At 42.4% G+C, this 11349-nt stretch overlaps 1 protein-coding gene across 2 annotated transcripts; it reads right to left on the bottom strand.

Moving 5' to 3' along the window:
* Nucleotides 1–1509: 1509 nt before the first annotated feature.
* Nucleotides 1510–7605, bottom strand: LOC135415578 (ferritin light chain-like). 2 transcript variants are annotated; one of them, XM_064657488.1, is made up of 3 exons: nucleotides 7423–7605; nucleotides 4589–4735; nucleotides 1510–3296 (listed from the first exon to the last, which is right to left on the bottom strand). In XM_064657488.1, exons 1-3 carry the CDS (start codon nucleotides 7603–7605, stop codon nucleotides 2793–2795), a joined length of 834 nt encoding a protein of 277 aa, XP_064513558.1. In that variant the 3' UTR covers nucleotides 1510–2792. The 2 variants fall into 2 exon arrangements, with proteins under 2 accessions (XP_064513558.1, XP_064513559.1); XM_064657489.1 differs by lacking the exon at nucleotides 4589–4735.
* Between the last annotated feature and the right edge of the window lie 3744 nt (nucleotides 7606–11349).

The following is an 11349-nucleotide window of genomic DNA, read 5'->3' as shown; positions in this document are numbered from 1 at the left end:
AGTAAAGATTAGGTCTCTCCAGAGATTCCAGTTTGGAATCTCTTTAGGGAACTAGCTATTCAGAGCTTCCCCAGATCGTGTGTTTGGATGGTTTGGGCATTGCTTTGGAAGTACAGATACTGAGAGTGTATATGAACAAGCATTCAGCAGAGAAGGAGAATTTGTAAAGTTTCTGTAAGCACTGTTCCCCTTGCACCTGTTCCACATTTCATCCTTCATCTCCTTTTTTCAGGAGGTGATTGAAAAGGAAAATGGGAAGTCAGAGGCAGATTGTACTTATGCTGAGAAGCGTGGACAGACTCACCCTATACACAACAGACAGGTATTATTAACAAATCTGAGACCATGTTCACAAGCATATGTGCCCTCAGCAGAAGCAGCATGTGGACAAGAAGAGCTTATTATCTACAGTAACTGATTTCTCTTTTCTTTTTCAGAAGATAGATACTGGGAAAACAGCTCATTGTGAGGTTATCTGTCTTTTCAGGCAGAGGACCCGGAAAGTGAATTTTGGAAAAGGGAGAGAGAAAGACCTGAATTCTGAGAATCTGTGGACACATTTGGCTAGAAGATGAGTATGAGAAGCCTGAGAAATGGACGTGGTAGTATTTCACAGAAAAATAAGAGGTAAGTCTTGCTTTGAAAAATTTTGATGTTAGATTGTTATGTTGGAATTTGCTTAAGGTAAAAGACAGTCTTAAGTGCAGGAAACCATCGAGAAGGCCGTACCTACATTTCAGAAGGTACCAGCTCTTAAAGGAGAATGTTGTTGTAGGAGTAGGTCAAACATTACCAGTAGTGTTTGAAGGGGTTTTATATAGCACTAGTTTTATACTTCAGTTAGTAGCTTTGCTCTGTTCACACTTAGCAAGCTGTATTTTAATACTGAGAGGGACGGATTCCATTGCTCTTATTCATGTTGAGTTGCAGTCAGTGGAACTAATTGTTGAATAAGGTATGCTCAGCATGAGAATGGGTGATGGAATCTAGCCCAGATGGAAATAGCTTTTAAACTACTGCTGTTTTAGAGAGCAGCCATCTCAACATCGGCAAATCCAGCATGTTGGTAAAAGTGCTTTGAGCCATTCTTCTGGCACATTGCAGTACTCTTATAGATGAATATAGGGGTTGTTTTAAAGTGGTTGTGTGTCCCCCCTCCACTAATGTTGAATCCCATTAACAAAAAGATTGGGAAAGCATCTACATTGTAATTGTCTGTCCCGTGTTACACCACCAACAGAAAGAAGGTGGGCTTTGCAGAAATTGCTATTCAACTGCAGCTGTGTATAAACAGCAGAGTTTACAGAAAATGTTTCATTGTGCAGTGTTTTTGTAGTAATGAAGTTTCCCGGCATTTATTTTCACTCTGTGGCATACTCTTCCATCAAACTTTCTTGCATGAAGAAAAGTACTGGTGAAGTTTTGTATACATATGCAAAATCTCTTGGAGAATAATACCAGCATACTTGGCTGGTGAATTGAGGAATAAAATGGAGAGGCAAAGAACCATTTGTAACATTGAACTGAATTTATTTTCAAGAATAGGAGTATCACTTACAGTATTACATGAAAGTGTGAGACAATCTTTCAATGAATCAAACCCCAATTGCATAAAAGATGTTGTGTATAGCGACAAAAAAAACCCCCTAGCTGCAGGCAGCTGATCTAGCCAGTTGCTCTTCTTAAGTGACCTTGGGAGCCAGGGTACAAAAAGCAAGGCACTCCTGCAGGAGACAAAGGAAAAGAATTTGGACACCTCTGAACTTCTGAACTTTAACCAAACTGGCTAATACTGCCCCAACTGAAAGGCAAAACTAATGAGTGGTCACTCTCTCTGATGCAATACTAGTTAAGTGTGCTGCTTTTTCACTAGGATCTTATGCCTCTACTTGGGACCAAATAGGGAATACAAGAAATAGCAGGAGTAGCATAGTAATACCGTAATTGAGCTAGCTGAAATAGGGGTCTGTATGAAAACTAAAGCAACCATCCTAGGTTAAGTCTGGACAGAGCCCTAGAGCTAGTGTCTTGTGACACTTGCAAAATATCCAGTAGAACCTGTAAAGATCTCAGCTAATGAAAACTCCTAATTTATCTCTCATCTGTTTTCTGACAATGAGAAAAGCCAACTAGGCACATAACTGTAGAGAAAACCAGCATGTTTTCTTATTCCCAGTGTTGAGGAAATGTTTGCATCCTTCATCCTGAAGAAGTAAATTATTCATCCTGATATGTAAATTATTTTGACTACTTATTTAAATTGCTACTATGATAGAAATAAGAAAACTTTGTTTTAAACCAAGTCTTTTTAAAAACAAGTTCATTATGCTAGTATACTTGTTAGTAATGTAAAATATCTAATATATATATTCAGGAATATAAAATATTCAGGAATATAAAACTAAATATTTGGATTTCCTGCCACATAAAAGTTGCCTTGTACTAAAGCTGCAGTGGTTTCTTTTTTTTTTTTAATAAAAATTATATATACTGTTAAAAAATTGCACTAAATAATCCTGTTAATCATTTAAAACAGAAAAGAAGCTTAAAAGCTTTTGGCTTCTAGGAAGAATTGCATAGATTATGTGTGACTAGTGCTGACAATCTAGGTAGCTGGCAACCTTGCTATCATTTAAACAAAATAATGGTATAGGCAAGATTTTGACTCAACAGAGGATGAGGGGGCAGGGTGTAAAACAGGAGTGATACAGGCTCATGTCTCCTGAGTTCTGGTCCCAGCTCCACCCTCTGTAAAGGTTTGCCTTAGGAGCTGCCCCATAGCAGCCACAGCATTAAAGGCCCTCCCTGCCCTGCTTCACTTTTGCTCCTGTCCCATTGTTACACTGTGGCAGCATCGTAGTGCAATGTATAGTTGCATATATTGGCCCTATGCCATTTCTGTGCTGGGAAGATTCTCTCTGGGGTCGCTTCAGACCTTCTGCAGCTCCTGTGCACTGCTGCAGAGGTGGGCAGGGGCTGCAGTGATCACTAGACTCTGGCTCTATGCTTGTTCTGAACTCTTTCTGCAAGCGGTCCATGAAGTAATCCCCAAGACTATTTCTGCCATCTTGGGAACAGTCAAGCCTGCGAGCATTGGTGAGTAGATCTCCCATTAGCTTGATCTTCCGGATTTTGGGCGCAATAAATTGCTTCTTCATAGTGCTTGCACTATGAGGGTCTGCATTTTCAACACTCAGGGCATAAAGCTCTTCAAAATATCGTAGCATAGTTTTCCACTGTACCATTGCTAATTCCAGGGCTTTCATCAGACCGACTGCATAATCACAGTTTGGTTTCTAAAAACAAAGACAGAATTGTATTTATTCAGAACAGTTGATCTTACTGTATTCATCAGTGGTTTCCTGCAACTTAATCTGGTGCTCCAAACAAGTTGTATTAGGATTTTGCAACAACTCCTAGTTTAGAGCATCTGTTTTTTACAGAGTGCCATGGCTGTGAACACACACAGGTAGCAGGGGCCAAGCACTTTTTCAAGGAATGGATTTAGATAGCAGCAGCTGTGTCTGAGGAGCATTCTTACACCAGGAAACCCAATCACAGAATGGCTGGGGTTGGAAGGGACCTTAAAAAATCATCTCATTTCAATCCCCTGCTGTGGGCAGGAACACCTTTCACTTGACCAGGCTGCTCAAAGCCCCATCCAGCCTGGTCTTGAACACTCTCAGGGATGGGCCATTCACCACTACTCCGGGCAACTTGTTCCAGTGTCTCACCACCCTCATAGTAAACAGGTTTTCCCTAATCTAAATCCACCCTCTTTCAATTAAAAATTCTTATCCCTAATCCTATCACTGCACTCCTTGAGAAAGAGTCCCTCCCTCTATTTCCTGTAGGCGTCCTTTAAGTACTGAAAGGCCACCCTAAGGTCTTCCCCATTTCAAACTGACAATTTAGAAAGATTTTCACAATGGCCTTTTTACTTTCTACAGATTAACAACTGCTATGATGGACCAAAAAAGAGCATTCTGTATTAACTATTTACAGAAAACTAATTTGGTAGAGGAGAATCAGCCCCTTGGTCTTAAATAAATGAGGTGGGTTATTTTTTTCCCTGAAAACTTTGAGTTATTCTTTTGCAACTGTGCACCTGTGCAAGCCCAAGTTAAATCTGTAGTTCACATTCTGTCCTGAGCTGTGCTTTAGCAAATCAACTACTGCCTCAAGCTGGATGTTTCTTCTACCTCCTTCCTTACCACCTTTCTTACGTGCTAATCATGTCTAGGCTTCTACTTAGTGTGAAGGAGACAACTGGGCTGTTTCAGCACAGTTTAAGGAGTCTCATAATAGTTACAGCACACTGGAAACATCAGTGTCCAGCTGAGTAAAAGGAAAGGAGAATACTGTTCATATTCTTTTGGGCTAGAATGCAACCACATAGCGTTAGGACTGTATGTCTGACAGTTTCTAAGCATTGCAATCAAGAACAAAACCGTGTACACTAATATGTCAGGTAAATTATATCTGGAAATCTCATAATGGATGAATGCAGAGATCTGAAGTACCAACAATGTAATTCGATAAGGTAAATGGACTGCAGCTGCTTGAAAGCTTGCTGTCTACTACCCACCTGGATGGTTTTAGAACAGTAGTGGCCTCCTCTTTCTTGCTGATACTTCATCAATGCCTCTGCAGCTTTTCTCTCTTCCAGAGCTTGATGTAAGAAGAACTTTGAAATATTTGGTAGAGCCACATGTGACTGATCAAAATATTCACCCTAAGCACACAAAACAAGAGCGTTAAGATTTGCTGGAGATGGGACTCACTTGCAGAAGAACGTGGCTTTATTAGAACTTTGGAGACCTTAATCCAAAGGTTACAAATTTCTACAATAAATGAAGTAAGTAGTTATGGCCTGAAATGAAAAATCTCTGTACTTCTACTAGAACTCCTGCCCTGTAATACTGGGTAGGCAACTGTAGTACTGATGTTACTCTCTCAGTAGCAGTCAGAGATCCTCAAAATGTTTTATTTATGAGTGGTTAGCATGAGTGTGTTTTGTAATTGTGTTTTGTCTAGGGTTTTTGTTTTGTTTTTTAAACATACTCACAGCACAGGGAACATAAAATTTATCCCTGCAGGTCAGCATTCCAGTCAAAAGTTAGCTTTCAAAGGTATGAGAAAGATGATGTAAATACCAAAAAGAGAACAAGCATAACTTCATATCTATTTATCAGCTTCATTATGGATGTTATTCCAAAATGATGAATACTGCTACTTAACTGTTCTGTATACACCTTCATTATACGTAGCTCATGCCTAGGAAGGCATGTCAGGAAGGACATTGACCTGTTGGAGCAAGTCCAGAGGAGGGCCCCCAAGTTGATTAAAATTTTTCCTGTGAAAAAAGGCTCAGAGAATTGGGATTGTTCAGCCTGGAAAAGAGAAAGCTTCAGGGTTACCTAACTGTTGCCTTCCAATAGCCTACAAGAAAGATGGAGAGAGCAGGTAGTGACAGGACAAGGGGGAATGGCTTCAAACTGAAAAAAGGAGAGCTTTAGATTACATATTAGTAAGAAATTCTTTACTGTGAAGGTAGTGAGGCACTGGAACAAACTGCCCAGGAAAGCTATGGATGCCCCATCCCTGAAGTGTCCAAGGTCAGATTGGAGCTCTGAGCAAGCTGGTCTAGTGGAAGGTGTCCCTGGCATGGCACTAGATGATCTTTGAAGTCCTTTCCAGCTCAGGCAATTCTATGATTTCAGAAGTATTACAACCCTAACCTCACTGCAGGCCTTGTTCTGTTCTGTATGGGAAAACAACAACTTTAACCACTGCCATATTTAACTGTGCTAACAGACCTATCAGCTCTTACATTAGAAGAGTTTTATCCATGGCATTGCTGTCCCATAAACAGAATGTATTAGAGACAGGGAGCAAAGGAGAGCCACCAGCTTACACTGGTTTGAACACTGGCTCTGATGGGGAGGAGAACGAGAGGCAGCAGCTGTGACTATGCCAAGAACCAAACTGAGGGAGCTACAGCATCTTCATCTGCTGGTTCCCTTAGGCATGTGCAACACAGCACAGCTTTTGCCTCTTGGATATAACTCTGCATTGGAATACCTGTAACTGTGTATCAAGCAGGCTTGAAGCCTGCCTAAGAGGGGTAAGGAACGAGGATGTGCTTAAGTTCTGCTTCTGATTGCCTTCCCTGCTTTCATCTATTACCCTGCTTAAATATGAAATATATTTATTTCAGTTATGTTGCTCTGTTTAGAAAAAAAATGAAATGTTAAACACACAAGTTTATGTTTATTTCTTCTATTTGTATGGCCATTTTGAGACAACCAAAACCTGTGACACGTACACGTGTGACCACAAACCCTTCAAGAGAAAGTACACACTGGAATGTTTTATTAAGAACATTCACTGCCATAGTTTGCATAATCCTTGTTTCCTGAAGTCACTTATTGATGTTTCTGTTGACAGGATAGTCAAGATTCAGTGTTTTGTAATCAGTTTCTCAGTGCCAGTGTGAGGCATGACTTCAAGTGGAGCACAAGTCAACACGTCTGCTTAACTGTTAAGGTAAATCTTTTATGTCAATAATTAGAAATTGACTGTGGATAAATCAAATCTAGGAATGTAAACATCCTAAATAGTTAACTGAGCTTTCTCCATCCCATCCCACTGCCAATCACTAGAATTTTTTTTAATCTACAGGCTTAGCAGGTACAGGTTTTACTGCATACTGAAATTTTTATTGAACTAATATTTGACACCAAACTCAATTGAAGGCTCTTGGGGGTACATTCAATATAGTTTGTGCTGTTTCCCAGTGGATGCTTGGCATCAGAAGGTATAGCATCGATAATTCTGATTTTTATATTTTAATGGCTGTGTTAAAATATATGTTGCCCTAACATTTGATAGGTAGCCGGAAGTAATTTTGGCATGCATGTTACATGGTATCAGAGATAACTTTTTTAATTTAATGTCTAAAGTTCATGCTGTGGAGCAGAAAACCCTAAGCCGGCAGCGACGTTCACAAACTACAGTTAACCTCGCACAACTATTTTACACACGAAGTTTGGGGGAAAAAAAGCCACTCAAGAGTCATACTCCAGAGCTGTTAGCATTCTCTGTTCCTGTCCCTCTTTCCACAGGCAAAACTCTCTCTGTGAATTACCCTAAAACACACGAGCGCTCGTTTCGTCGCCCGCGTGTTCCAGACCTTCGTCGTTGTTTTTGTGGCCGTGTCGGCGCAGGGGCAGCAGCGGCTCTGGCACGAGAGCCCCCAAATGCCCTGGGTCTGGGAACAGACACCGCTCCGCCGTCCCTTCCCGACTCCGAGACCCTCCTCACCCCGCCGCCGGTGGCTGCCCGGCCAGGGCGAGAGGGGGGGTCCCACGCCGCGGCCCCGGCCGCCTCCCGTGCCCGTCCGCGCCCCGCCGCCCTTACCAGCGCCTGCAGGCAGTAGTGGAGCTCCAGCTGGGCGCCGGTGACTCCGCAGAGCGCCTCTTCCACGGCGGCGGGGAAGCCGTGGCGGACGCGGCTGGCGGGCAGCGGGCGGTGCGCGGGGCAGGCGGGCAGGGTGACGCGGGGCCGCTTGGAGCGCGGCTCGGCCATGGCCGGCGCCGCCATGGGGCCACCGCGCTGCCCCGCCGCGCCGCCTCATATAGCCCGGGCACCTGGGACACACCTCGCCGCGCTCCCCGGCGCCCGCCCGCCCTCGCCGGGGGAGGAGGAGAAGGAGGATGCGGATGTGGGGGGGCCGGGCGGGTGCTGCCATTTCCTGCGTGCCCGTGGGCAGGAGTTGCGGGGGCTCTGTCCCTCACGGCGAATGCGGCGCGGAGCGGGAGCGGGCAGGTGCCGGCCGGGCCACTCGCTCCGCTGCCCGTTTGTGAACATCCTAAATAGTTAATGATCGACATAAAATACTTAAACTGCAAAGTGGATGTATTAACTTGTGCTCTATTTGAAGTCATGCCGCACACTTGCTCTGAGGAAGTGGTTATAAAACACTGAATCTTGACTATCCTGTCATCAGAAACATCAGTGAGTGACTTCAGGAAACAAGGATTATGCAGATCCTGTGATGAATGTTCTTAATAATACATTCCAGCCTGTACTTTCTCTTGAATGGTTTATGGTTGCACATGTGTATGTGTCACAGGTTTGCGGTGTTTCAAGATACCATAAAAATATAAGAGAAAAACATAAACTTGTGTGTTTAACGTTTCTTCATTTTTTCCCCCCTAAACAGAGCAACATAACTGAAATGAACGTATTTTGTATTTAAGCAGGGTAATAGATGAAAGCAGGGAAGGCAATCAGAAGCAGAACTTAAGAAAAGCACATCCTCGTTCCTTACCCCTCTTAGGCAGGCTTCAAGCCTGCTTGATACACAGTTACAGGTATTCCAATGCAGAGTTATATCCAAGAGACAAAAGCTGTGCTGTGTTGCACATGCATATTCAGGGAACCAGCAGATGAAGATGCTGTAGTTCCCTCAGTTTGGTTCTTGGCATAGTCACAGCTGCTGCCTCTCATTCTCCACACCATCAGAGCTGTGCTGAGCCAGTGCTCAAAACAGTGTAAGCTGGTGGTGGCTCTCCTTTGCTCCCTGTCTCTAATACATTCTGTTTATGGGACAGCAATGCCATGGATAAAACTCTTCCAATGTAAGAGCTGAGCCCATTTGCGGGTGGTAGCATTCGGCACCTCCAGTACCAGCTGCTGCGTGTGAGAGTGCGGCAAGGCCAGGCCAAGGCTGGAGCGGCTGGGGGGAGCACACAGGCAGAGGCAGTCCTGGGGAGGGACCAAGCTCTGAAAAATCCTGGGAACTTAGTGGTATGTCTGTCTTGGCTACAGGGTAAATTCTGTAGCTTTTTTGATTTAGCACTAAAAATGTTGGTCCTACCTAGGCAGTGTAAACCATCTTCAGTATTTCAGTAACTGATAATCCTTGGTTTGTACAGTAACTTCAAAATACAGGTTTCTGACTTCAACTGCTTTACCGGATGGATGGAGCTCAGCATGTTGTTGCTTGAGCGTTTATTTACCTTTAATAGATTCAAAACAGTGGAGCGGAAATATAAGTAATCTCAACACCTTTCAAAATTGCTAATATTCTGCTCAGTGACTTTGTTTAGTAAGCTCAATGTTATATGCCGTTCTGTGGAATATTTTTCTAGCAGATTACCCCACTTCCCCACAAACCCAGGATGCTAAGGGCAGAATCGTTATTCCATTGCGTGTTTTAATTGTTATTGGATCTGACTACCTAGAGCAGAGCACGCATCATCTGAGAGTAGTCATGTAAAGATGTGAGAACATTGCTCATGAGAAACTTAAGTAATTCTGGTTCAGCGCTTCCATCTCATATGCTATTCAGCCCTCTTTGTTTACTGTAATTATCCATTTTTTCATTCTCACTCTTCATGCTGTATTCAAATTAGAAGTTTCTCTTAAAAAAACCTAACCATGTTTAAGCATTTGCTTACTTTAGGCATTTGAATAAAATTGCATGAGCGTAAAGTATATGTCCAATGTTTGCAAGGCTAAAGTAAGTGCCTAAATGAATTGTTTCATTTACGTTCAACAAATTCATTGACAAGACACTTGTTTTCAATGAGTCCTCTTTTTCACTGGAGCTCCTAGGGACGATGTACTTCTAACCATTACCTTTTAGCTCTTTCCATTCCTACTGTCCTTGTTTTAGCCATTAAAATAGTTGCTAGTGTTTTATTATTCCAGAATAATCCTTTGACTGCCTCAGAAGAGGAAGAGCAAGTGTGGTGCCTGTGTGTGTATGCATTGACATCCCAATGGAAATAAATGCTTAATAAGCTCCTTTCTTTGGCCAGTCCGAATAATTCGAAGTGTGAAATTGCAACAGAAAGCAAGTTAGCTCGTGTCCCTGTGGAAAAGTTTGTAGTTGTGCTTTGCTAAGTGGGTGTTCATGACAATAATTTCTGAGCATATCAGCTCATAAAGGCTTGTGTCTATATTAGTGGACTTCAGTCCACTGCAAAACAATAATAAATTATCCCATTTCAGTGATGGAGAGCTAAGACACAAAAGCATTGCTTAAGGCCATTTATTATATGTGGAGCTGATCTGAAAACTGACTAAATTCCTTAATCTCCATACATCCCTTAACCCCTCTCTTTCTATGAGAACACCATTCAATTTATTTTGCTTTGTGCTTCATAGAACTAAAGGAAATACACATAATTTGTGCTGTTATCAAATGTATTACGGAAAAATTCTATTACAAAGTAATATAGGCATTCTTGCTATGTAGGATGAGGTGATGTCACATGCTGATTGTATCTGGACTGAGGAAAGTATCATCCGTTTCAAAAAACTTGTGATCTCAACTCTCAGTTTTCAAGAAATGCTGTATCCTGGGGAACAAGTGCTTTGTTTAGTTTCTTAGTTACAACATTTCAGCGCAGCATAGCTGCCTGCTATTAGGTGAGGCTGCTTTTAAGATAGTTTGCTTTTTTTCTCACCTGTCCTAAACTGAAGGGAAGGTGGTGGTGACTCTCTCCCAGACTGTGTGCTGCAGAGAAGTTATTACCTGCTTGGGGTAACAATGTCTACATGTGACTGTGATACAAGTGAATCTGTATTAGAGCCTTATTCCCACTAAGTCCTAAAATATGAAGGTACTTTATGGATTTCTTCGGTGAACTGATGTTGGGGTGAAGATGGTTGGACACTGAGTGATCTGGACTGAGGGAAAGCAAGAACAGATAGTTACGTGCAGGTCATTGCAGAAAGGGTTGATGACATCTGTAAATAGAGTTGGTGACTGGCACATGCCTTGATGAAAGATATATTTTAATTTTTAGGATTTGGCATGATTCTGGTACAACACATTTTAAAGTGTGTTGAAAGTGCATGGCAGAGTGGAAAGCCAAACCACCACAGTGTGGTATACAGAACTGCAATTAAAATTCCAGCAAAAAAACTCTCCTACATGCACACCCACACCTTCCCCACCCCTCTCCTTTTTATTCTTTGGCAGCGTGCAGCAGAGAGGACTGTTAATGTCAGGGAGATTTAGCAATCCTCTCAAAATATCCTTTCTTGTGAGCCTACTTGCAAACATTTAGTTGTGTCTGGCCTTTTTGTACCTTGAATCTCTCATTTAAAGTTAGGCTCTTTAGGCTGCACTTTGTAATCTGCAGTTGATATTGTTTATTCTTTCACCACAGGTAGTAAGAGTTGGGGCTGTTGCTTCTGTCCAGCTACCATCTGTTAGCTTCTTTCTAGCTGTGATGGATTTTTCATGTGCTTTGCAAATAGTCCATGTAATGTTGCCAGACTTTCTCTCATGTGATCATTCAGTGCCCATCAATAGCTATGATGGAAACA

Source organism: Pseudopipra pipra, chromosome 6 (genome assembly GCF_036250125.1).
Source record: "Pseudopipra pipra isolate bDixPip1 chromosome 6, bDixPip1.hap1, whole genome shotgun sequence".
NCBI lineage: Eukaryota > Metazoa > Chordata > Aves > Passeriformes > Pipridae > Pseudopipra > Pseudopipra pipra.
The sequence above is the reverse complement of the archived record's forward strand: the minus strand, read 5'-3'. Positions and strand labels throughout refer to the sequence as shown.